Here is a 24707-nt window from a genome sequence, read left to right as displayed (position 1 = left end):
CCGAGTTACGCATCACAACAGCCCAGCCAGGCATTCACGGCATTGTACCTTCTGCGGGGAAAGCGGCTAGCCCGATGTCGAAGACGCGGGAGGCAACCACTCATTGGCCTACCGGTTCTCTGGTGAACGATAGCTGTGGCTTATGAACTTTCGCCAAGAGCTCAGTTGACCTGGCGTTGCTGCACCGTACATGGCGATGCAGCGTCCTTGATGCTTTGGGGAAGAGTTGGCTTTCCACAGGCTTGATGAGCCGGCAGATCAAGATGAGGCCGCCCAGATGCTCGAGAAGGAATTTTTCAGGTCTTGCATATGTACCATCTAGATACCGATCATCATATTTGTCCCTATTTTAGCTTCAATTCCCTCTCCGCAACACCCATTGCGGTTGTTCCTTGCTCTTCGTCCGCAAGCTTCTTTCTGTTCCAACATGCTCTCAATCTGTTCCAGCATGCTCGCAAGCACTCCCTCCAAAAAGGCAGATAGGAAACGAAACACCAAATGGTGATAGTAGCGCCCATGAGGGGGAAGCATATCTTGGCAAACAGTTTGAAGAATTCCCCTTTCCAGATTGGAAAGCTCATTTCCGGATTCGCTTCATCCCACTGGAATAAACCGCTGCCGAAGAATGTCTGGCTGTATGTTAGTAAAGTTGTGAATGCATGGGCGATCAAAGTCGGCAGGCCGAGTCTTACGGCAACGAAGGTTCCAGGTAGGAAGAGAAGGGTGACAATAGTGATCACATGCATCGAAGATGTGTCCTTCTCGGTCTTCTGCGCTATTACATGCATGCTTTCGGTCACTGACTCCATATTGAGTGTCGATTTGTGCATTTGCTCCGTGAATTCCTCCATCCGCTGTTGGCTTATATTGGCAGTCGCATTAAACAGCTTGCTCTGTTCCAGGTTGCGAAACTGGAGGACATGCTCAAACTGTGATGATCTCTCGTGTTAGCAATAGGCTTGCGGTTCGACCAAGTTGCAGAACATACCAGTCCCCTGCCATCATGGAAGAGGAGCATCAGCGTTGCAATCCGTGTCTGCTCCATCTCTAGGGCTCTCACAATCGACGTGGCGCGTCGAGAGAACTCAGCAAGCACTGGCCTACAAGCCTTGAGGTTCGCTGGAAACTCTTCCGCTTCAACGAGGCTTTGATAATGTCTCATTACATCACGAAGGACGTCGGAGTCCAACTTCATCACGAGGCCAGCGGTATGCAGATCCGCTCCAATTCCGTTGAGCTCTTGTAACTTCTCAAGTGAAATGTCTTTCAACATGTCAAACGGATCTTGATCATGGTGGATTCTTCGGCCCTTCTTCTCAGTTGATGATTCCGGTGGGCAACCAAGTATGGGCGAGAATGTTTCTCGCCGGACAGGGGAACCCGGGAAGGACTGCATACTTGTTGCAGTCAAATTAGTAGACGCTCTTGTGTTCAGCGGACTGATAACCGCTGACTTCAATGTACTCCGCCGAGTGAAGGTTCGCGTGGAATTGAAGGGGCTGGCTGGGCTTCCTGGGTTGACAAGATCGGGGGAAGTGACCAAGTTCGACTCGACTATTTGTGAAGAGCTTATAGGAGCCTTGAGTGCCTTGAGAAGATTTTTGGTATCCAGCGCAAGAGTGCTCTCCATTTTCCCGACGGGAGCACGCTGTACCTTGTTGATTATTGCTCGCAAAGTCGTTTCCAGTTTGGTAATATATTGACGCCAGTTCTCTGAACACCACTCGAAAGCAACAAGGTGGGTAGTAAGACTTGCGGAGAAAGAGCCTTGGATGTCTACCAACGCCTCCGTTGTTAATTCCTCATATGAACTCGCCGCGTCGGTGATCCGATTTTTCATCTCGGCATTAACGCTGATGTTTACCCAAAGTGACCGGCCAGACCGGAGGTCGAAGGAGTGATAGAGGGCTGTCTGTCGGAATGAACCCGCTGAGTTGTTTCCAACAGATGTCTCCACGCTCCATAGATTGTAACAGAGCTTGATCTCCAGACCAGATCGACCCAGCCGTGGAATTTCGAAATCCTGGACTTTTGACGCCACTAGATAGTTCTCGTGACGGAAAGATGTATAATGGAACTCCTTCCTGTTCTGCGACTGCCCAAAGCCCAGTAGGAGGTCCACAAAAGGAGCCATGACTTGAAGAAACGACATGCTGAATACAAACATCTCTTTTGAACAGTCTAGAGGTGCTCGGGAGTGTTCGGCTTCGAAGAATCTGGTTCGAATAGTCAGCACTGGCAAGCGGTCCTGGGTAGAGGGGAAGGTGACTTACACATGTCGACATATCGGGTCTTTACGGTTGATTCGGAGATGTCGCTTTAAGTCAACCAGGTTATTGCACTTTGTTGAATGGAAGCCATGTTCCCCATGAAATGCTTCAAGGAACTCCACCAAGGCATATTCAGGATTGGGATCAAAAAGCCGCTCTTGCACCTCGGCGATTCGCTTTCGATATGACTGCGAAGTGTGTCGAAAGCATTTTGAGCGGAAAAGGTTCGAAGGCCATGCTTCTGCGAAGTCACAGCAGGATTCAAGCTGGTCGTAACAGTCGACCATGGTGCTCGGGGTAGACATTTGAGAAGCTTGTGTGTTGCGCAGTTAATAGCCTTCTTCCACGGAGACTCTTACCTGGCTGAGGCAACGAGGGGTCTTATACACGAAGTGGTTGAGGGGATGCGATTGCTTCGCCGGGTGTAATTGCACTTTGAGTATTCGCATCGCGGCTGTGTTGTTTACCCCCCAAATGTTCAGTGAGCCCGGAGAGCAAAATAAAGATGGCGAAGGAAACAGCGGCGTTCCGTGGCTGTACACGTTAACCAGGCATTTTCCAGCTGTCTGGCCTCCGACACGGCTGCAAACAGAAAGGGTTGGCTACTTTTGTGCACAGCATTCGTGGAAAAAAGCTGGGTGTACAACCTGACCGTGAGCTGGCAAGGTCTATTGGTATTGAAGGGATGTCGTGTTATATGGTCCATAGGATCACCAATAAGTTCCATGACTTCTGAGCAGAAAATGTGAAATGTGAAGACTCTGCAGATATTTTGGCATTGGTTGGTAATTGTTCGGAAATTGATCATTCCATGCATGTGGGCTGGGTACTTGGTGAAGTCCAAATCGGTACAGTCGCCAGAGCTCGGGCAGTCCGCCTTGTTACGGGGCGTAATACGTGATACAATCCGATTTGAAACAAAACAAGCCTTAATAAATAATCAGTGCGCACTCTGAGCAGCCAACAGCTGTCAAATAGACACTTGACATTTAAGATGGTCAGTGGAAATGGTATTAAAATGAGGCTCATCTTGACTAGGTAGGTAGATACCTATGCAGTTTGGGGTTTATTCACAGCAGCACTGCCTAATTAACACCAGCCAGCCCCACTGGCTTCCCCCCATCCCACAAGAAGTCTGCCTGTCTTTCTACCCTACGCACCCAAAATTGACATCCAGAGAAGATTCCAATCACCAGACAGGTTTCTCCAAAATACAACAGAAAGCTCGGATGTCATTAATTCCGAAACCATCACATCACATGAGCTTATCCCCCCCCTGATCAACCTAATATCACAGCAAGGCGCAGGCCTAAACCTTTTACCGAATCCTCTTCCTGCGCGTCCTGAGATTGGTGTAAATATGGTTCATCTCGGTTGGTGTCAATTCATTGGGGATCCAGGCGATATAGACGTCGTTTCTATGTGTCTGCGCACAAGCCGGGTTAGAAAAGGTAGCTGAAAGCAGAGAGGGCAAACCGACTGCATGGAAAAGCCTTGACCCACCTCAAGTTCGATGTATTCGGTGTACTCTGGAAACAAAGCATAAAGGTAGTCACGGAGTTTCTCCCATTCTAGCCTGTAATTATCAACCTCTTGTCTGATCATCTGCGGGACTTGGGCATCCATCTTTGTGGAAACTAGATACCGGGTAAGCTTAATAAGATAAGGCACTTGGAGTGAGAGAACGAGAAGAATGACGAGGCATTCTTGATCCTCCCAACCCACTCAAATGGGAACTCGCGTTATTATACCCTACCCAGAACATCCTCCTCCCCCCCGCGCAGATATAGACCGCCCACCATTATTCTACACCCAATGCGACCTTTTACCTCCACTGTCGGACGCCTTCTCAGAGCCTTGTCGCCCAAGCTAGCTTTTTCTCACCATGGCAAGGCTCGCGGCCACATTACACGGCCGCCACCAAGCTCCAGAGCATTCTGGGCATCCCGCCGGCGAAGAAATCCTCAGGCTCGATTGGACAACCATACGTGGGTTATCTGCACTTGCATGCACTCTACCGCCCAGAACTACATATGTCTTAATAACACATGTTATGGCGCTGCTGCACAGCATCATCAAAAGCATACAAGTCCAATCAACCGGGTGCCTGCCCCGCTTCTTCTCACGGCAGTATGCATATCAACCTCGAAAGACACACTATCGTCGAGGATGGTGTGATGAAAACGCCATCTTTTTGCAGCCTCACTCTGAGGACTGTGTCTTAGCCTGCTGCCGGCAAGATGTTCGTGAATGGCAGGTTGCTATCTGAATCACTCACCGAATAAGCTCAGATAAATCGAAAATGGTCCCCAAGACCTCTGTTTTTAGGATAGCGTAACCACTCGTGCTGGTGACATTGAGCTCGTTGGCTGCCACGATGTGATCGGGACTGTAAACAACCCAACCTGCCGTTGCGGCAAAGTGCTACGATAAAAGACAGTGTCTTTCTGGTTACTCCAATATAGGACACAAAAAGCGTGTGATCATGTCGGGACAACCTTAGGTTCGGGGTGTGTTACTGAATTCCAGTATGTTACAGTATGTTACCGCTCACACACGAAGAAGAGGTCTTTAAATACACATAGCTAAGAACTCCGGCCTAAACCCAGCGCCTTAGACTGACCAGCCGTTATTGGCGGGGGACTCAACAAACCGGGCAGGTAGAAGCAGCAAGCCAGCCCTCAAATGCCAGAGCTTTATGTAATTTACGATTTAAATGGCTATAAGTGGTATGAACATCATGGCCTGTCTGGGATATACAAAGCATCGTTTCCCCCAGCCTACACCCCTTTCTTATCTGGCAGAGCTCATAAGCACAAAGATCTTCCTGAACACTGCCCTCCGATCGTACTCGCAACATCCGGCAACGCAGGGCTGTGTCTCTCACCACGGCAATGCATGCTTGGACAGCAACTCACCGCTGCCCACTAAACTAAATAATCACTACAACATCATGAAAGCCAGCAAGAATGCCAGAGCACAAGAGCTCACCGGGCGTCGGACGACTTCAATAAGCCTTCCCGTCCCTGACACCTCAGACTCCATCTAGCGTGTTTTTATTTTATTTTTAATAAGCCGCCACCCGCGCCCACCCATTGATAGGTTAAGCTAGACAGCGAGTGCGCAGCCGACCCTACCCAGCCACCAATGCAATCTCCTTCTCCGGCCTCGAGTCAAACACCTTACCTGAGCGAACTTCCTAATTTGGCATGATCCACACAAACATGAGGATTAAAACTTTTTGTTGTTGGCAGGGAAGTAATATACTACCTAACCATTCTCCAAGATGAAAACATACCTACTCTATACACAACGACTCAGTAATTAGGATATATCATCTGTCTTATACACAACTCCTCCACCCCTCCCTCCCCCTCCTCATCTTCCTCACCAGCAGTCGCCGTCTAGCCCCCTAATCCAAATCATCCGGCGAAGTGACCGCCTCCTTCTTGACCTCCCCATTCTTCTTCTCCCCCGGATACCAATCCACCTCACCACCCGGCAACAGCACCCCCGTGCGGTCATAATAACTCCTCGCCCGAATATACGGATCAACCCTCCAGTAATCCTCCCTCATCTTGTCCGCAATCTCTTCCCTCCTCTTCTTCACCCCCGCATCCGCAGTCTTGATCCACTCCATCGTAGCCTCCTCATATTGCTTGTAAAGCTCCGCCCTCTGCCTCAACAGCTCATCTCTCGTGGCAGTATCCTTCATCTTGTCGTTCTCACCCGTCACCGGCTCGACATACTTGTAGGACCAGTCCTCCTGCCCGTCAAGGTCCTTGGGGATGTGCTTGAGGGGAATGTACTCTTGCATCTCGGTGGCGTTATTGGTAAAGTGCACCTTGTTGGCGACGACGGGGTCCAGCCAGCCGCGGATGACTTTCCAGATGCCTATTTTTCGTAAGTATCAACCGATAAAAGAGGAGGATCGTGTAAAAAAAAAAAAAAGACATACCCTGAAAAATCCACGGAGCCTTGTGAACCAGCACAGTCCCCAAACACTCCGGATAATTAGCCTCAAAGCACTTAATCATAAACTTGACAGGCGTATAGTCCATATTCGCCATCGAGAATCCCGTCATGTCAAAAACAATCGTCTGGTCCCCTTCATCGTCAGCATGCAACCCACCACCACCACCTTTAAATCCCATCCCCCTTGTTTCCAACTTGCGAAAAAAACTCACCGCCGTATCAACCCCCCCCCTCAACAACATCCGACAAGTCTCAATCAAATACACCGTATACCTCTCCAGACTCTCCTCGCTCTGCTCCCCCGCCTTGTGCAACCTCACATTCACAAAACACAACGGCCTCCCCTGCTTGTCACATCCGTGAACATAACTGATCCCCTTCCTTATCTGCGCCAAAAAGTCCTTGCTAATCCCATCATTCTTCTCCACCGCCTCCAGCTCCCCATTCTTCATGATATCTCCATCCACATCCATCTCCTTCGCCCTCCACGCCATCGTCGACACAAGCATAATCAACGCCTTTTCCACATCCCACTTACGAGCGCGGAGAAATCGCAAAACCAAAGCATCAGGGTGGTCGTGCTTGACCATGCTCCAGATGGTATCCCTAATTGCGGAGGGGGGGTAGGATTGGAGCGTTTCGTAAAAGTGCTTTGTTTGCCCGTACTTGTCTGCCTCCCCATCCTTTGATCCGAGGGAGAGCTGGATGTTGACAGGGGCGCCGTCGGCGGCGGTGGTTAGGGCGGTAGAAGAAGTCGTGGACGCGGCGTCAGATTCCGATTTGTTGGCCTTGCTGGAGCGGGACCAAAGGGAGGTCATACGGGACTTTTTCTTTTCTTCCTCTGCTGGGGGAGCGGAAATAGTGGTTGTTGTCTGAGGGACGTTGGCAGCAGGAGCTTGGTTTTCTTCCCCCACGCGGCACACTTGGAAGATGAGTTTCCAGAGCTGGCGGAGCTTCTCTTCCTGCTCCGAAGTGAGGTTGCCTGGGCGGCCGGCGGCGAGTTCGGAGGTCATGGCTGTGAGGTCTTCGGGGGTGATGTCTTGAAGAGGTTCAGAGTGAGAGGTGGGTTTGGATGAGGTTTTGTGGTAGGAGTAGTAAGCTGAGTATACTAAGCCGACGGTGAGGGCAGCGAGTAAAAGTGCTGAAGCTGAGCTCGGGAGAGGTTGCCTTTGCTGAAACTGCCGCTGGACTAGAGGTGAGTTCTCAGTCTTGGGTGAGCTTGTGAGGTCACGTTTGAATGAGGTGAGCGATGATGACGTTGAAGAATTGCCCTGCTTAAATCGTATGCAACGATGCGCGGAAGAAACACCGAAACCCTTTTTTGACGTGAATAACAATATACGGGAGGAAGCAGACCGCGAGACACTAAAAAGCAGCGAGGTCTGCATAAGGCGAGCAGGTGGTTTGATCACACTCTGATCACGGCTGAACAGGAGAGACCCAACAAGGCCAAGCAAACTCGGAAAACGGCCGAACAATGATTTGCGAAGGAGACCTGGCTATCCCGGACGTGCCGTGTCAGCTCTCAGGGCGCAAATAAAAAAAATGATATTAAATGCAGGATAGATCGTAGATACAAGTGGAGGCGCAGCGGGTGGTTACGTACCTACGTTGAAAGGTGACACTACCTACACCGGCATCTAAACTCCAGAGGTATCCTAGGTGATTTCGGAGTGAGGTGACCGGAAGGAAGAGAGACGGACACAGGAAGGACACGGAAGGGTTGAAGAGACGGCAAAGATGGACGAAGCGGAGCGGAAGCCGGTATGGAATTTGCAAGAAAACGGGCCATCAATTGGCAGCGGGGTACGACGACATCGATATCGAGCAACGGAAACCCGGTCCTCGGGCCTCCCCTGGAAAATTGGAACTGGGCACTGCAGGAATGCTGACCAGCAGGAACAGGGCAATACTCCTAGATTCAAGAACCGGGTTTTCGGAGAGTTTTGGGTGCCCGCCGCGCCGCTTGGATCAAAGGGGAAATTCCCGTCTTCTAAAGCTCATCTCTGTCTTGCCGGTGCCTCCGAGATATCCAACCTGTCCTGCATGAACATCTCCATCTCTTGAACCCCGCCATCCCGTTCAGTGGCTGCCTCAGCCTGTTTTAGCGCTTCTAGCCGTAGGTGGCACGTGTCGCATTTTTGAGGGATGGCGGGGCACCAAATTGACAAGGCCAGCGCCAGCGCGTCATCGCGTCCCATTGCTAGCTAGCCCCGCTTGCATTCGGGCATCAAAGTCCAAATTCAAACAAAACAAAATAAACAACCACTCGTCACCATGCCGTCCGACGAGAGGGAAAGAGACAGACACGGCAACAGAGAACGGCGCCCCCGTTCAACATCACGAAGACCAACAACCCCTCTCCGACCCTCCTCTCGCTCCTCGTTTCGCGAATCAGCCCGATCTAGTGTCCAGGGCGATAATGCGTCCTTCCCGCTCAACGCATTCGAGCCCGCCTTTGCGGAGCTTTCCGATGCCATGGCCGACCTCGAGGCGAACATGATGCACTTCCAGCTGATGCACGAGTCGTTGGCGCGCTTTAGCGAGAGTTTTGCCAGTTTCCTCTACGGGCTCAACATGAATGCTTTCTGCGTAGACTTTCCAGAGGGGCCAATGGCGGAGAGTTTCAGGAGGATGAGGGCGCGGGAGCAGGAACAACAGTTACAAGAGCAGCAACAGCAGCAGCAATCAAGTGATGGCTTTGATGGGGACCCTACTTTTATGTGGGTATCTAGACATCAGATGGCAGATGTCAGACAGCTAACTTGGGTCTAGGACAACCGATACATCATTCGCCGAACCAGCGAGCGTCAAGAAGCCAGCCCCGAAATACTCTGCAACAGGTCGCGCATCCCGAGTACCACCGCCCTCGGCTAGGGGGACAACATCGTCAACGAGGGGAGGAACGACAAGAGGGGGTGCGCGTGGCGCAAGTAGTAGTACTCGAGGAACAAGGGGGACAAGTAGTACTGCCCGAGGTCGGGGCCGTGGCGTAAGATGACGCTTGGCGGATCAAATGGCCGTGAAGGGCTTATGCTTGTGTCTATGGCGTGGAAACGGTCAGACGGATGCGCCTCTGCGGTAATAGCGTGTGCCAACATTCGGGTCTTATTCGACGTCGCTGGACAAGTGTTGCGGAGCAATGCTAAATCTGGACCGTCAGGACTCTTCCACAGCCTTGTCGAGATAATCCTTGACCCGCTTGAGACACTCCTCCTCGCCAGAGTTGACCCACGGCCCAATCACGGCGACAGTCTTATTTCTCGATTTATGGCCCTGGGTAATTTCCAGGTTGGACTTGGGAAGGTCAAGAACCTGTCAAGCCAGTGTCAGAAACAATCCGAACAGATTATCTTTTCGGCGCAGAAGTACCTCGCTGAGAACCTTGATGACTGCTTTATTGGCCTCTCCCTCTCTCGCTTGTGCAGCTACACATATCTCCACTGCATCTTCGCCCACCGAAGCTACACCCTCGCGGTTCTTGCTGGCTCCTGGCTTGACATTGCAGTGCATGTAGAGGGTGCCGTGGGGTGATTTCTTGGTCCCGACGACGTACCACATGGCGCGGGAGGCCATCATTGCTTGAGATTGTGTCTTTGCAGTCTTTGAGGACCCTCCGTGCAGGTGTTTGTACCTAGAAAAAGGCCAGGGTTGAAGGTGAACTGATCTGGTCGAGATGTATCCGTAACCCTGAGAACTGAAAGTGCTCCCACGGAATGGCCCAAGCTTCCTTCAACCCCTGTATTTTGACAAGGCCCTGGTGATGTCATTCGTCTAAAGCTCCCTCCCCCGCCCGCCAGTTGCTCTCGCCAATTCCAATTGACCCGACGTCTACCGCTCCGCGCTCGGTTACAGCGATATTCTCCCGCCTGTTCCAATCTCCGTACATATTGCACCTTGTCTCTCCCCAAGGTCCGGTCTAGTCTTTCCCCTAACAAACCTCACCAATTCCAACTGAATATCACCACAAGGATGTCCCTCCTCCGCCCCCTCGCCCGCGCGGCCCTCCGCCCCGCTACCACCCCCCTTAGAGCTTTCTCTACCACCACGACCCGGTTCATCAAGCCGGGCCAGCCCCTCCCCGACGTCGGCGCCATCCTCCACGAGTCCTCCCCCGGCAACAAGGTCAACCTCGCCGATGAAGCCTCCAAGCTCAACAAGATGATCCTCATCGGTGTCCCCGCCGCGTTCTCGCCAGCCTGCTCAGCGACGCATGTGCCTGGGTTTCTGGCCCACCCCAAGGCGGAGGAGTATGACCAGGTGGCGGTGGTGAGCGTGAATGATGTTTTTGTGATGAAGGCTTGGGGGGATGTGTTGAATCCCGAGGGGAGGGAGAACGTACGTGATAACAGATAACTAAAAGAGACCTATAAGAGCTAACAAGAATGATAGGTGCGCTTCCTGGCTGATCCGTCTGGCGAGTTCACCAAGGCGCTTGATATGTTGTGGGATGGAAAGGCTATTTTTGGGAATGAGCGGTCGAAGAGGTTTACGATTATTGTTGAGGGCGGGAAGGTGAAGAGTGTGGCTGTTGAGCCGGATAACACGGGTACCAGTGTTAGTTTGGCGGAGAATGTGTTGGGTAAGGCTTGAGCTGTTCCCAAATGAAGTTCTCCGGGGTGTCATATGATAGACAGATGTTGTTTGTATGCCGCGGAATAAGAGATGAGGTGCTCAAAAGCCTTGATTTTACCACATTTTGCAAGAAAAGAAAATGATAACCAAAAGGCCTGCTATTTTTTGATCCTAACAAAAGACAAGCCAAAACCATGCCCAATGTACACATACAGCATTATATATATACACATATTCCCATTCAATCTTTTCGGTTACCCAAGCCAACCAACCCATAACGACCACCTTCCCAAGACATGTTAAGGAAATCTGCTCTTCTCTACTTTTCTCTCTCACCCGATCCTCAGACTTAGAGCATGGGCTTGAGGTCTTCGGCAACGTGGAAGGGTGCCTCGGTCTTGGCCTTGATCTCCTCGACGGTGACGCCGGGGGCGATCTCGATGAGGGTGAGGCCGTGGGCGAAGTCGACGTCGAAGACACCCTGTTGGACACTGTTAGGATCTAGTAAGTTAAGGGGGGGGGTGATGAAAACTTACGAGCTCAGTGATGATACGGCTGACGCAAGCCTTGCCGGTCAAGGGGAAGGCGCACTGCTTGACAATCTTGGGGTTGCCCTTCTTGTCGGTGTGCTCCATGGTGACGACGACCTTGGTCTTCTCGGGGTTGGAAACCAAGTCCATGGCACCACCGAAGCCCTTGACCTTGCCGGGCAACATCCAGTTGGCGAGGTCACCGCTGGCGCTGACCTGCATAGCACCAAGAATGGTGAGGTTGATACGGCCAGCTCTGATCATACCGAAAGACTCCTCAGAGCCGAAGACAGAGGCACCGGGGCGGAGGGTGACAGTCTCCTTGCCGGCGTTGATAAGATCGGCGTCCTCCTCGCCCTTTCGTGGGTAAGGGCCAAGACCAAGAATACCATTCTCGCTCTGGAGCATAACCTCCACATCCTCACCCACAAAACCCGGAGCAAGCATAGGCATGCCAATACCAAGGTTGGCATACATGCCATTCTTGAACTCCTTGGCAGCTCTCTTAACAATCATCTCCCTCTTCGCCCTCGTCTCACCGCTACCCAACGCAGCAGCAGCCTTGGGGTCAGCCTCCTCGTTGGGGTCCTTGGCCCACGTGTACTTCTCAATCCCCTTCTCCGCAGTAGACTGAACCACCCTCTGGACATAAATCCCAGGCAAATGCACCGCCTCAGGCGCAATCTCCCCCGGCTCAACAATATTCTCCGCCTCCACAATCGTCATCTTTGCGTTCCTCCCCATCGCTCCGTTGAAGTTGTTAGCCGCCAGCCTGAACTGGCAGTTCCCCAGCCTGTCCGCCTTGTACGCCTTGACAAAAGCAACATCACCCGCAATCGCATGCTCAAGCAAGTAGCTCTTGCCGTTAAAAACCTTCACATCCTTCGGATAAGAAAACTCATCCGGTGTACCGTCGGGTTTGTTCCTCAGAGGCAACTCACCCGTCTGAACCACCGTGCCAAAAGCAGCGGGGGTGTAAAAGGCGGGGATACCCTTCCCGCCGGCGGCGCAACGCTCGGCGAGGGTGCCCTGCGGTGTGAGCTCGAGCTCGATCTCGCCGGTGAGGTACATCTTTTCAAACGTCTTGTTCTCGCCAATGTACGAGGCGATCATCTTTTTGACCTGCTTCGTCTTAAGGAGCTTGCCGAGACCCGAGGTGTCGGTGCCGGCATTGTTGGAGACGGCGGTGAGGCCGGTGAGGTCGGGGCGGTTGTGGACTTCGTTGATGAGGGTGTCGGGGACGCCGCAGAGGCCGAAGCCGCCGCAGAGGAGGGTCGAGTTGGGCTTCATGTCCTTGATTGCTTCGGCGGCTGAGGGGTAGATCTTGTTGATCTCGTAGCGGCGGGGGGTGAGGGAGAAGGCGCGGGTGAAGAGGGCGCCGTACTGGGGGGTTTTGTGTGAGTAACATGAGTGATGAGCTATTCTACTTTACTACTCACGTTCTGGCCATATTTGGCGTAGGCCCTGAGGGTCTTCATGCGCAGAGCGGTGGAAGGCATCTTGACGGCTCTTTCACTTCACGATGAGAGTGTGAGTTCGGAGTTAAGAGAGAGCGGGTATAATGTGGGATAAAAGCCACAAGCCGTTGAGGTACAACAGTCACAAGATGTGGGGGAGGAGTAACTGTTATAACTTTGTAACCCAAAACTCAGGATATGAAGAAGGAGAGAGGAGAAAAAAGAAGAGAGAAAATGGGAAAATGAACGACTCAAAAGAAAACATAGCCTACTACAAGCGCCTACGTAAACTCAAGTCATCGGAGAGCCGCGGGCCCATTTCCTTCGTGCGCGCGAACTTCCAACGAATGGGTTCATTACCTACGAATCCCGTCAATGGCCGACGCCAGTAGCCGTGGTCCCTGCTTCCCCGGCATGTCTCCGCCCCTCGGAAAGGCTGTTCGGCAGAGGGTTGAGAATTAACCCTGACCCGGAAACCGTCGGCCAAAGTCTTTACGCGGGGGTGGTGGGTGGTTCATCAAGGTTGCATATATATGCAGCTGCGGGTAATTGTTTAAGGCCGCCTGGCTGTTTCAATCTATGCTCTCTCACGTAGCTATACTCTCGGTCTTTGGAACTCTAATCACTTTGAGCATATGCTCCCTTTTATTATCTATTTGCTCTTCTAGACAAAACGAACAGTCTCACCAGCTCCCCGGCGCATCACCTAAAAAAATGGACCGAAACTCGGCGCTGTGGATCCCTTCCATCCCAAACCCCAGATGCTAGATGCCGGTTCAGCCTCCGGGGCCACTTCTACCCCACACGAACTGCCATCTACGGGAACCAAGCCAAGACAAAAAGACATCACAAGGCGGGGCACAATCACGACGACCGGCCACCACGTCCGCATGACGACTTGTAGAGAAGTGATGTGTTAAAATGTACTAATCGTCTCGCTCGACCTTGAGCCTTGATTCTATGGCTATAGCTCGTCGCTTGAATTTCTTCATGAGTAAAAAGGGAGTCAACAAAATAAGAGCCGATAACTAAAAAGTCCATATAATGATTTCCCCCTCCCCTTTCCTCCATGTTTCCCGATAATGCGCATTACCCCTTCCCTCTAATACCAAAACAGACAAGAAGCTTGAGACCTAGCTCCCTTCCCAAAGCAATGTTAAACTCCCACCAATGTGTTCCTAACCCATGCCCGCCAAAAAGACCGTTCTCGATGGCTCACGCATGGTCAAAAAGATATCGTCCGACGCTGAAGGCAAACACTAATAAACCCCGAAGCCCCGTAAAAGCCCATACCGCCCACCTGGGCTACGCCACCACGAGCCGCTGAAAGGAACAGAAAACAGAATTGCGAAATAAAGGCAGCAAGAGTAGCGCACGGCCATACTGAATGCCGGGTCTAGATTCTCATCCACTCAATCACAAAGTGCTGAAAAGTCGTCGTCGGATATCGCAATGAAGTCCCAAAAGTTGTCGGGCCTCTCTGGTGTCTCTGGTGTTTCCATGCGTGACTCTCTGGGTATCTCCACGGGTGACTCCTACTTACGGGAGCTTGGCCCGCTGATTGGCGTCGGATTGCTGAATTCCACATTGAAGATCCATTTCCCTAACACACATTGTTGTTAACTTTGACACTATGCGACGGGCATAGGTAGGTAAGTAGGGCCGAGACAAACCTTCTGACAAATTCCGGGCCGTGTCGTCAAGCAAGATGATCCGCCGCTTGTTGCAGTAGGATGTCTTGTCCATGATGTCCACCTTGAGCCTGCTATCCGCAAGCTCAGTTACGGGCTTCTCAAACATCTCGGAAAGAGACTCGACCGCCAACTCCAAGTCCTTTTGATTGTCCTCAAAAATCGTTGTCAAGTTGTTCCTGGCAAGATAAAAGGCAAAAGCGTACGTCCACATGAGCGTCTGTCGGCAGGTCTGCAGTGCCATCGAGGCTGCGCTGAGATACTGAACCTCGATCCACGACATGCCCGATTCCTTTTGCAGCTGAACCATCTTCTTCTCCGTCTTCGCAAAAAGGTCCTTGTCCAGGCGGGCAGACTGTTCGTGGTTGGCGTAGCGGTTGTAGTAATGGAGATAACGCTCCAGAGAGACCCTGGATTTGGCCTGGGCATCACGGGCATCCGTCCCGCTCTTTTCCTCAAACCTGTTGCAATTGTACCAGCTCGTCCCATGCTCCGACCACAGACCCATGCACATCCAACAAAACTCATGCTTGCACTTACGACACGTCATGTGGTTGCAACCTCCGTTTTTTTCGATGGTGCTATTGCATTTGGGACACTCCTTGGTGTTGGCCGAAATCCAATTCGCCGTCTCGCTGTCATCGGCACATTTTTTGAGCCACTTCTTTACCAACTCGCAAGGGGCAGGTTGGTGATCGTTCAGGATGCACCCAAAGCAAAACCGATGGCTGCACGAGCAAGCGACTGTGGGCACGATCCTCGTCAGGTCCTTCTTCTTGATGCCACACTCGATGGCGTTCTGGCAGTCAGGGGCGGGACACCACTTTAGCGTTTCCTTGTCTTCGACATAGGTGCGGTTGAGCAGTTTGTGGTATCGTTCCGTCAGCTCGGCGGTTACGAGCAGGTCCAATGATCTAGCATCGATGATGATGTTACAACCCTCGGCAGGACACTGGATGCGCGCAGCCTCGCCTTCCTCTCGGATCTTTTGACCCAGATAATGGCGGTAACAGTCGACGCAGAAGCGGTGGCCGCACTTCAAGGCAAACGATTGTAGGCCTTCCTCATCCTCGCAGCAGATATCGCAGCAGAACCCGGGTATCACTTCCAGCTTTGGTGGACCCGATGTCGTTTGGGAGAGACCAGCAGCCTCAAGAGCCTTCTCCCGGTGGTCCATGTACTGCTCCAAGAGACGCTCTTTGTTCCACCTGAAGTGCCGCAATAGAATTGCCGATTCCTCTTTTGAGATGTTTAAAATCATGTTTACTTCGTCGATTAGAACGTCTTGCTGCTGTTGTATGTCCTGCGGCTCGTAGACCCTGAAGCTGACATCGTAAGGCGCTCTCTTATTCTGGCCTATGTCTTGCTGGATGCCGAGATCCGGATCTGGCTCGTCGTCGAATCCGAAGTCTATGCAAGGCTGTGTGTCAGTGCTTAATCGGGAGAGTAGGCGCAAGGCGGGTTACTTACCATCATCACCAGAGATGTCATTGTCGCTGTCATCCGGGAGCATATCATCCTCACTAGAGACAGTAGACATGAACTCGTCGTCAGTGTCCATGTTGGAGGATGTGGTGACGGGAGTGGGAGGAGCGGTATCTGGGCCAGCTGAAGCGAGAACCCTCTTGTTAGGAGCCGTGATATTTCCAGAGGAAATCGTCGCCTCAGCGGCTTTCCGCTTTCTTGTGGCGGGAATGGTGCCGGCTTATATAAGAGGATGGGGCAGTGTCGGTAACGCCACCCGAGGCGAAGAAGGTCGATGGGTGAGTGGGAGGATGACGGGAAACGATGGCTTATAAGAGCGGTGGGTAATCAGACGAGAGGAATGTCTCCCGTTGTTCTTGATTTGATAACAATAGCACCGTACGTAGAACGGATCGAAGACACGGCGGCCGGTGGGTGACTGGCTGGCTGCTGGGCTTGTTACTCGTCACTTAGCGACCGAGAGTATGCGCAGGTTCCTTGGTTCGGAGGGTGCTGGGCAACCGGGAGCTAAAATGACAGGTGCAGGACACTGAGAATGTGGTTTATGGTTGAAGAGGACAGAAAGAGCAAGAGGATGTGATGCTATGAAGGCATCCGAGGGTCGGGCTGATGACAGAGGGTGGAGTTGGCAGTGGTCAGGCGAACAACAGTCAGCAGTGAGCAGTGAACAGTGAGCAGTCGGAAGGTGGGAGAGACCAAGAGCAGCTAGGCTCCAGCCAGGTGGGCCAGGGACGGATTATGTAAGGCTGGAGTCATTCGGTGATCCCTCTGTGAGCGTGGGCTGCCTTTTGGAAGGCCCCTGCACAGGCTGCCCCCACAACGCCCAGGCTGCGGGCCCCCTGCGAGCTGGCTGCTGGAAGCCCCACTGAATGAAAGGCGTCGCGCATTCACCTCCAGCAATTGCTGTTATCGACCCTTTGAACCTGCCCTTTGAATCAACACACAGAAAAACCATTCACTTCGACTTTTTTGGGTTAGGGTTCAAAATCAGTAACAATGGGCGACCACTCTCCAAGACAAGATAGCCACAGGTCGCGTTCGACAAAGCACGACAGGAACAGGGAGCCAAGAGACGGCGCCGAAGGCCGCAAAAGTAAGCATCGGGAAGAAGACACAGAGAGAGGCAGCAGCTACCGAACACGATCTCGCGAGCGCGGACATAGACGGCGCTCAAGGTCGCCAACAGGTCGGGATCGCTCAAGAGACAGAGATAGAGACAGGGAAAGGAGAAGGGAAAGGGATGGCCACAGAGATCGGGACCGAGATCACCGCAGCCACAGGGACAGGAGTGCGGAACGAGACAGCAGGAAGCCACGCGACGATGGCGACTCGGGTAATAGCGGCAGAGAACGTCGGAGGCGCCATCGTAGTTCAGAGGGTCGACATTCACCCTCACGGCCGAGCGCGCCGCGCGAGGCAAGGTCGGATAGCCAGCGAAATCTTGTCAAACATCGTGGCCCCTTGCCCTCCCAGGATGACTCTTTTGCAGTCAGTAACGGCGGCGAGCCTGAGAAGCCCAAGGAAAAGCCCAACTTCGGCAACTCGGGCGCCCTGGCTGCTGCTTCCAACTCGGTGACCCAAGCGGACGGAACGACCATCACCCTAAAATACCATGAACCAGCAGAGGCACGGAAACCTTCACCACGCGACGAGTGGAAGCTGTTTGTTTTCAAGGGCGAAGAGATTGTTGATACTATCGATCTTGGCAGTCGCAGCTGCTGGCTAGTTGGGAGGGAGCAAGCCGTTGTCGATCTTCTTGCCGAACATCCAAGCATCAGCAAGCAGCATGCCGTTATTCAGTTCCGATACGCCGAGAAGCGGAACGAGTTTGGCGACAAGATTGGCCGGGTGAAACCATACCTGATAGACCTCGAGAGCGCCAATGGCACCATGCTCAACGGCGACAAGATCCCAGAGAGTCGCTATTTGGAGCTACGGAATAAGGACATGGTTCAGTTCGGCTCCAGCACCAGGGAATACGTTCTCATGCTTGCGCCAAGGGCATAACGACCATCGATTGCACCACCCAGACAGTTTGACACCCAAGATCGTGGGGGTCATCTCGAACCGAAGAAGCCCGTGGTAACCTCACCACGTCCAGTTGTCTTACAAACACTCGTATCGTGGTTTGCGCCACAAGCGCGGTCTCTGTTCACACCCCACCTGTTGATCTGACAAGCTCACTGTTCTCGAATTAGAGTTTAGCGCAGCTGGCGTTGTCCCACATGAACATTCTAGAGGTTGTACCGAACGTTGCTTGTCAACTATTGTCCGACTGCATGGCACCTTTGAGCATTCCCTGCTCGTAGTTGTATCCTCTCATCAATACGGCCGGTTTTCTCCAGGGTCAGCTGGAGCGCCCATATGTGATAGTCATCACCAGGAACGGCCGAACATGCAGTTCTCCATGGGACGCTGGTAGAGCAGAACAGCACCGTCAAGCCCTTGGTGTCACCCTGCCTCGTCCCGGCTAGACAAGGGCTATCGCTCAGAGTCTATCCTTCTCCAATTTAACGGCCATTAGTTCTCCCATCAGGGTCACTCTCGCCAGCTAGCAAGAGGTCTATCTTTTGTTTAAAAACGACCAGACCTGGCGAATTCGATGTGCTTAACGGAACTCGATTCGCGGACAGACTTCCCGAGACAGTATTCCATGCTTTTTACGTGCGTTTTCTTGCTCGCACTATTAGCTTTCTCAATGTCAGGTTTTTGAAGTATTGTCGTTTATACAAACCGTCATGTTCCACAAGTCTGACGTTAGCCTTTGCCCGCCACGCGCAACACTCGCATCTGAACAGTCATCTTTGATAGGCAGCCCAGCCCCAGATGCAACCCACCCCCATGCGCTCAACTGCCGGTCACTCCAAAGTCACAGAAAGCCAAGGCGGGGACCGGTCCCGAATGTGGCACACAGCCTTGAGCCGGACAGCCTTGGGATGTGTGCTTGTGCGCAGTACCTCGCAAACTTCTGAGAAGGCTTCAGGTCACAGCTACATCACGGACTCGAGCAAGACAAAGCCAATAGCATACACTCAAACTGCAACAATCTTGAGCCAACAGCCGACGGACCGTTCCTTCAAGGTCCCTTTGGTCGAGTTGTTTCTGTGCCGGTCAAATGAAACAGGTTGAACGCTACCCCAACTACTTACTCCAACCAACCACTGCACATGCTCAGGTGGTCACTGCCAGATGGTCACTCAAACCACCTGGGCTCGTGACAGTTGCTCTCTTTTTCCAACCTTGCTCCGTCGCATTTTGTCTTGCCCAGCTGCCTCAATGGGGCAAAACAATGGGCACTGTAGGCGCTCGTGTGTTGAGGTCCGCTGATGACTGTGATGGGTGATGTGCTGCTTTTCCATCCTACTTCTCGCCCGAAGGTGAGCGGGCGTGTAAGTAAAGACTGAATCATGTCGCACACGACCGACTATTGTGTCTATGTTTCTGATGATCTGGAAAACCGGATCGGTAGTGGTTTCTATACAAGACTGAGCCTTGGTCACCTTTTTTTGCTGGTGGCTTGTTGCATAGTAACCAGGCAAACTCATGGTATAAGACTTTCTTTTACTCATTCGCTTTGATCACGGCTTTCACATCCAGTAGTTTTCTCCTTGTCGTCGTGGATGCCAAGGAGGAACTAATGGTCAACTCTCATTTTTCTTTCATCTCATTCCTGTCCGTCGAACGGCTCTCCACAAAAAGCAAGAAAGAATGGTGAGTGCTTACATATCATCATGTTCTATCCTGTCTTCAGTGTTGTCGACAAGCGGCGCGGACAGGTAGACCACACCTGCCTCACGGACCGGGGCCGTTCTCAGCAAAGACCCCTTTCAACCCGTCACTAACCACCATTTAGGACCAACTCGAAGGCAAAATCACCCTGCCCCCCTCCCGCTACGAGTTCACAACTGTCTACGCCCACCCGCTCGCAAAAGCAGACATCGTCCTCGTCCACGGCCTCAACGGCGACCCCCTCAAGACTTGGACCTCGCGCGAAAATGGCGTCTACTGGCCCGTCGACCTCTTGCCTGCCGCACTCAAAGACCAACATGCTAATATCCTCGTCTATGGGTACAACGCCGATGTGTACTCCTCCCGCAAAACGCCTAACCGATCCCCGTCAGATAACTTCATCCACCAGCACGCTCAGTCACTCATCACCTCTTTGACTCACCACCGCAAGGCCGACGGGACGGAACGTAACCCCATCATCTGGGTCGCCCATAGTCTAGGGGGCATACTGGTCAAGAGGGCGTTGCTCTACTCCAATGATGTGAGAGCCCATCACCAGGAGGATTTCAGATCCGTTTTTGTCAGCACATACGGTATCATCTTCCTGGGGACACCACATAACGGCTCCGACATCGCAATATGGGGACGGGTTCTCCAGGCGATGAGCGAGGTGGCGATCCCGAGAAAGTTGTTTGAAACGCAGAGTGTGCTGCTCAAGGCGCTGAAGAAGGATAACGAGGGGTTGCAGGAGATTAATTCCCATTTTTTGGATGTGTATCAACGGTTTAGGATCCAGATGGTGCATGAGGGGCATACTAGTGATGTCAAGGGGAGCAAGATCTTGGTTGTTGATGCTGCGAGCGCGGGGCCTCAGCTGCCGGGGGTGACGTATTATGGGATTGAGAAGGACCATTCGGGGATGTGCAAGTTTGAGGGGGAGAATGCGCCGGGGTGGAGGAATGTGAGCACGACTTTAAGGCAGTGGGTGGCGGATGGGGTGAATTTGATTCCGCCGAGGTGGTTGTTGGAGGAGAAGGATAGGCAGTTGAGGGCGAGCTTGGAGAATTTTGAGAGGGCGAGGACTTATGTGAGTTTTCTGCTGCGCCCTTGTGTCCATCAGATGTACTGACGGTTTCGATAGGAAAATATGCTGGCTTCGGGTGCGCATCAGCAGGGAATTGGTAGGTCATCGCCTGGTCCGTCCGGGTATGGTTGTGTTTGTGGACGGCAGTTGCCTTATCCATATGACCCCTGAACGCTGCTAGGGTCCGAACAAAAGGGGACAGGAGAAGTGTCTTTTGGTTTCATCATCAAGTGTTGAGTAACGGCTGATAGTTTTCTGCCTCTGAAGCAGGCAACAATAATGAACTAGTCTCCCTCCGTCATCGCCCCCGACCCTCCCTCGTCGAGTCGATAACCTCCTTGTCTTCCTCCCCAGCCGTGATGATCGAGTCCATCCACTCCGACCACGACCACGAACCCGAACCGTCATCACCAACATCAGCTATTACACCAACCCAACCCTTACCTCCTCAGCAACTACCACCCTCGGAGGAACCCCTCTTCATTCACCCCGACCCCTTCCGCCCCAACAGCTTCTTCCTCGGCCGCACCGATGAGCTCCGCGGCCTCCACGAGATGCTCCAAGACCGGAAACGCCGCTCAGAGGGAACCTCCGCTGTCCTCATCTCGTGCCTCCCTGGCGGAGGCAAAACCCACCTCGCCCGCCAATATGTCTTTACCCACCTCCTCGACTACCCCGGTGGCATCTTCTGGATACGCGCCAAATCAAAGCAAGAGATTGAACAGATGTTTTGGCGGATAGCCAAGACCAACTCCCTTGTCTCCCTGAATACAACTACAAGGGAGGTTGTCTCGGCAGTCAAGGCCTGGCTGTCAAACAGACGTGACTGGCTGATGGTCTTTGACGGTGTCCAGTTCGATATGGACGGGCTGGGGGATTTCATACCTGACGGGAGGAACACCTCGCTGATTTATACTAGCACTGAAAGAGCGGTGGCGTCAGAGCCGAGGTGGGATAATCCGCAGGTTATTCACCTGGGGTTGTTGACGCCTGATCAGGCGAGGGAGCTGCTGCTTTTGGAAATGGAACGCAAACCGCCTTTTAGCCAGGAGGAGTTGGCTTTGGGGTTGGAGTTGGTGAATGCCATGGGAAGGCTGCCGCTGATGATTCACGTAGCGGCGCAGCATATCAAGGCTACGAGAGAGCCGGTGGGGCGGTACCTGGCTAGTTTCAAGAGCGGGAGGAATGGGCTGGGGGGGTTGCAGGCTTACCAGGCGGTGGTGAGGCAGTTGGAGACGAGAGGGGAGAACGCGAGCTTGAATTTGATTAGTTTGTTGTGTTTTTGGGATCAGCATGTTCCGGTGGAGATGGTGGGGTTGGGGATTGGGATGGGGGCGTTGGGGGATAAGGTTACGCCGGTGAAGACGAGGGATAGGGTGAGGGGGGGTGCGCCGAGTTTGGGGAATACGATGAGGGTGCTGATTGCGTTTGGGTTGGTGGAGAGGAATGAGGTTGCGGGAGAGTTCTATGTGGAGAGTTCGGGGGGAAGTACGGGGGGAAGAAGCTCCTCGCGGCAGAGTGGTAGTGGTGAGCCGAGTTTGGACATTCTCAGGATTCACAGCGTGGTTCAGGCTTTCTTTATGGAGAGCTTGCATCAGAGGAGGGAGGCGCATTTTTGGCTGGAGAGGTCTACAGCGATCTGGTGTAAGAGTTATGATGAGGCTGACTGGAGGATTAACTGCGGGTACGAGGGGCACGGTGGGTTTGATGGGGGAAGGAGGAGAAAGATTGGGAGGCTGCCGGATGACTATCGGAGGTATTGCGTCCATGGCGAGAAGCTGTTGAAGAATGTCAAGAGGTTTGAGAAGAGCCGGAGATATCCAAAACCGAATGGGATGGACAAGGCACGGGGACAGTTGGAAGAGAGGCTGGCAAGGATTCGTTGGCAGATTGAGCAGGTGAATGTTCGGGGTGGTGAGCATGCCTCGGAGGACGACGATGACGAGGAGCCTGTCAGCGTCTTCGACCGCGTCCGGTATGGTAGTGGGACAGAGTCGCAGAGCGACGGGACTATCCAGAGTGGTGAGAGCCAGAACAGCTGGGAAGCTGAGTTGCGAAGCCCTGGACTCGAGGAGATGAACCCCATGGAATTTCCCGTTACCCAACTGCTGGAGGAAGACGACGAAGATCAAGGGGCGCCATACCCCAGCATGGCTTCCATGCCCGACATGCCAAAAATAAACCTTCCGGACCCAACGAGCAGCGACGAAGAGGACAGAGCAACAGTGGTCCCGCCGTTACCCACCATCATGCCTTCAACCACAACAACCGTCGATGCCGCCGGCTTCCTCGCGAAAACCAAGAATCCCTCTTTTGAGGACCATGCTAGGCCAAGTTCCTGGCGCGACAAAACCGTCCTCGCCAATGCACGCGTAGCGCTCACCAACGAAGTCGCCCGGGCTTCCCTCCTAACCAGACGTGGTCCATCCCAGTCACGATGTCCCATCCCCAGAAGCGACTATCTCACAGCCAGAAGCGACGCTGAACAGTCCCTCAACAAGATCAAGCTCTCCACACCACCTCTACCGTCTGTCGTCCCGCCTCCTGACCCCGCCCCATCTCGACCCAAAACATTAACTCTCCTGGGCCGCAACAGTTATTCCCTCCCACAAGCCCAAAAGACACCAGCCCCCGACTCCGAGGCCTTAGGGTCGGATTTCTCCACAGGTCTCAGCAAAATGCTGTCCGACTCCAAGACCTGGACAGCGGCCACGGTGAAGAAACTGCTTTCGCCGTCAAGTTCACCACGCTCCTCCCTATCAAAGTCAGCCCCCGCTCAAGAACGAGCCATTGCCCGACCGCCAGCGCCCATATTCAGGGGAAGTGGAGACAGGGGTACCCGATCAGCAAACTCAAGCCCGGCGCACACCACCTCGCCTTTTCGACCACCGCCACCAATCAATGTGAGAAGGTGGGAGACTGAGGTGGACCACGTTAATGACAGGATGTCACTCTCCTATCCCTCCATCAACCTCCCTTCTCGACCACAAGGCTCGCCTCGGCGGTCAAATTTGAGTGTTGCCTCTTCGCCCACTCCTTCTACGTCGCCAAAGTTGACGACAGCTACACCTACCATCCCAAGGAATTCCCCTGCTCTGGTCATGCCAGTGCCTAACTCATCTTTCCCCCCGCCGCCTACACCTCCAAGTAGCTCACGAGGAAGTGATTCACGATATCGGGCTGTGAGTGGGACAGGCAGGGGAACGCCGTTACCACTGTCGACTTCGCCACCAAGAGCAGCAGCGGGAATTAGGGTTGGCAACGGGCAAATCGTTTCTTTTGGGAATACTAACAGGAGCCGGTCTTCAAGCCCTGCTACGACAGTGAGAGGTGAGAGGGGTAGGAGGAGCTGGGACTCGAGGATGAGTTTGGAGAGTGTGGATGATGTCGAGGGGGGTGGGGAGTCAGGGTTGGGGGATAGTGAATAACTGATCAGATTTTGCAGTTTGAAGTTTCTTCTTTGTTTTGGATATTGCTGGTTGTTTCCTGAAGTTTGGGTGGATTTCTTGTTGTGTACCTCCATAGAGGTATTTGCATTAGGGGGCATATGTATCTTTGTGTATTTTAGCAGCATTGATTAAGAGTGTAAGCATTAATCCAGGTATTTTTGTGCTTTGTTCTTGCGCGCAAGGTGAATGTGTAAGATACCGAAGAAGGCAGCTACATACCTAATTATTCTGCATTGGAGCTGAGCTCGGTTTAACAGAGGAGGTTCGTAGGTTCTACTGAAGGAAATTTAAGATAGTGGGCGCATAGTAAGATGCCAGACAACCATCAAAAGCAAATCAAGGTTCTGTTACCTACTCTCTCAGCCGAGTTTTCCCTTGTTCTGCAATATCTTCTGTACCATCCACACCGTATCACCAAAGACATCATGTTGTCTGTAAAGAAACTAAGATCAGGCTCGGGCA

General features: G+C 52.8%; 10 protein-coding genes across 10 annotated transcripts; 4 read left to right on the top strand and 6 right to left on the bottom strand.

Moving 5' to 3' along the window:
- Nucleotides 1–344: 344 nt before the first annotated feature.
- On the bottom strand, nucleotides 345–2575 carry QC762_508290 (uncharacterized protein; the record flags this gene model as incomplete). The annotated part of the gene is made up of 3 exons (XM_062891242.1): nucleotides 345–929; nucleotides 989–2216; nucleotides 2274–2575. The coding sequence occupies 3 exons, from the start codon at nucleotides 2573–2575 to the stop codon at nucleotides 345–347; spliced, it is 2115 nt and encodes a 704-aa protein (XP_062742568.1).
- Nucleotides 2576–3588: 1013 nt separating this feature from the next.
- Nucleotides 3589–4150, bottom strand: QC762_508280 (uncharacterized protein; the record flags this gene model as incomplete). The annotated part of the gene is made up of 2 exons (XM_062891241.1): nucleotides 3774–4150; nucleotides 3589–3696 (listed from the first exon to the last, which is right to left on the bottom strand). Exons 1-2 carry the CDS (start codon nucleotides 3894–3896, stop codon nucleotides 3589–3591), a joined length of 231 nt encoding a protein of 76 aa, XP_062742567.1. The 5' UTR covers nucleotides 3897–4150.
- Nucleotides 4151–5476: 1326 nt separating this feature from the next.
- On the bottom strand, nucleotides 5477–7633 carry CSR1_2 (phosphatidylinositol transfer protein csr1; the record flags this gene model as incomplete). Its single annotated transcript, XM_062891240.1, has 2 exons — nucleotides 5477–6164; nucleotides 6229–7633. 2 exons carry the CDS (start codon nucleotides 7631–7633, stop codon nucleotides 5683–5685), a joined length of 1887 nt encoding a protein of 628 aa, XP_062742566.1. The 3' UTR covers nucleotides 5477–5682.
- A 794-nt stretch (nucleotides 7634–8427) lies between these two features.
- On the top strand, nucleotides 8428–9246 carry DAM1 (DASH complex subunit dam1; the record flags this gene model as incomplete). The annotated part of the gene is made up of 2 exons (XM_062891239.1): nucleotides 8428–8968; nucleotides 9021–9246. Exons 1-2 carry the CDS (start codon nucleotides 8523–8525, stop codon nucleotides 9244–9246), a joined length of 672 nt encoding a protein of 223 aa, XP_062742565.1. The 5' UTR covers nucleotides 8428–8522.
- A 158-nt stretch (nucleotides 9247–9404) lies between these two features.
- On the bottom strand, nucleotides 9405–10839 carry QC762_508250 (uncharacterized protein; the record flags this gene model as incomplete). The annotated part of the gene is made up of 2 exons (XM_062891238.1): nucleotides 9618–10839; nucleotides 9405–9560 (listed from the first exon to the last, which is right to left on the bottom strand). Exons 1-2 carry the CDS (start codon nucleotides 9822–9824, stop codon nucleotides 9405–9407), a joined length of 363 nt encoding a protein of 120 aa, XP_062742564.1. The 5' UTR covers nucleotides 9825–10839.
- QC762_508240 (uncharacterized protein) lies at nucleotides 10218–11019 on the top strand (the record flags this gene model as incomplete). The annotated part of the gene is made up of 2 exons (XM_062891237.1): nucleotides 10218–10583; nucleotides 10638–11019. 2 exons carry the CDS (start codon nucleotides 10218–10220, stop codon nucleotides 10836–10838), a joined length of 567 nt encoding a protein of 188 aa, XP_062742563.1. The 3' UTR covers nucleotides 10839–11019.
- On the bottom strand, nucleotides 10946–13137 carry QC762_508230 (uncharacterized protein). Its single transcript, XM_062891236.1, has 3 exons — nucleotides 12790–13137; nucleotides 11357–12733; nucleotides 10946–11301 (listed from the first exon to the last, which is right to left on the bottom strand). The coding sequence occupies exons 1-3, from the start codon at nucleotides 12847–12849 to the stop codon at nucleotides 11170–11172; spliced, it is 1569 nt and encodes a 522-aa protein (XP_062742562.1). The 5' UTR covers nucleotides 12850–13137; the 3' UTR covers nucleotides 10946–11169.
- A 1081-nt stretch (nucleotides 13138–14218) lies between these two features.
- On the bottom strand, nucleotides 14219–18165 carry QC762_508220 (uncharacterized protein). Its single transcript, XM_062891235.1, has 3 exons — nucleotides 15969–18165; nucleotides 14481–15908; nucleotides 14219–14410 (listed from the first exon to the last, which is right to left on the bottom strand). The coding sequence occupies exons 1-3, from the start codon at nucleotides 16057–16059 to the stop codon at nucleotides 14343–14345; spliced, it is 1587 nt and encodes a 528-aa protein (XP_062742560.1). The 5' UTR covers nucleotides 16060–18165; the 3' UTR covers nucleotides 14219–14342.
- On the top strand, nucleotides 16980–17990 carry QC762_508210 (uncharacterized protein; the record flags this gene model as incomplete). Its single annotated transcript, XM_062891234.1, has 1 exon — nucleotides 16980–17990. One exon carries the CDS (start codon nucleotides 16980–16982, stop codon nucleotides 17988–17990), a length of 1011 nt encoding a protein of 336 aa, XP_062742561.1.
- Nucleotides 18166–19318: 1153 nt separating the features above from the next.
- QC762_0085140 (uncharacterized protein) lies at nucleotides 19319–24224 on the top strand (the record flags this gene model as incomplete). Its single annotated transcript, XM_062883984.1, has 4 exons — nucleotides 19319–19372; nucleotides 19837–20799; nucleotides 20854–20893; nucleotides 21067–24224. The coding sequence occupies 4 exons, from the start codon at nucleotides 19319–19321 to the stop codon at nucleotides 24222–24224; spliced, it is 4215 nt and encodes a 1404-aa protein (XP_062742559.1).
- Between the last annotated feature and the right edge of the window lie 483 nt (nucleotides 24225–24707).

The sequence above is a fragment of the Podospora pseudocomata genome, chromosome 5, assembly GCF_035222375.1.
Source record: "Podospora pseudocomata strain CBS 415.72m chromosome 5, whole genome shotgun sequence".
NCBI classification, from domain to species: domain Eukaryota; kingdom Fungi; phylum Ascomycota; class Sordariomycetes; order Sordariales; family Podosporaceae; genus Podospora; species Podospora pseudocomata.
The sequence above is the reverse complement of the archived record's forward strand: the minus strand, read 5'-3'. Positions and strand labels throughout refer to the sequence as shown.

Bases quoted from the DNA above. Each gene is read 5' to 3' on its own strand.
- QC762_508230 (XM_062891236.1), bottom strand. From the start codon at position 12,849: ATGCCTTCCACCGCTCTGCGCATGAAGACCCTCAGGGCCTACGCCAAA. The intron at 12,734-12,789 runs GTGAGTAGTAAA...AAAACCCCCCAG, and splicing joins ACGCCAAATATGGCCAGAAC to TACGGCGCCCTCTTCACCCG. The intron at 11,302-11,356 runs GTAAGTTTTCAT...AGTGTCCAACAG, and splicing joins GCCGTATCATCACTGAGCTC to GGTGTCTTCGACGTCGACTT.
- QC762_508220 (XM_062891235.1), bottom strand. From the start codon at position 16,059: ATGGACACTGACGACGAGTTCATGTCTACTGTCTCTAGTGAGGATGAT. The intron at 15,909-15,968 runs GTAAGTAACCCG...AGCCTTGCATAG, and splicing joins TGACATCTCTGGTGATGATG to ACTTCGGATTCGACGACGAG. The intron at 14,411-14,480 runs GTTTGTCTCGGC...AATGTGTGTTAG, and splicing joins GGCCCGGAATTTGTCAGAAG to GGAAATGGATCTTCAATGTG.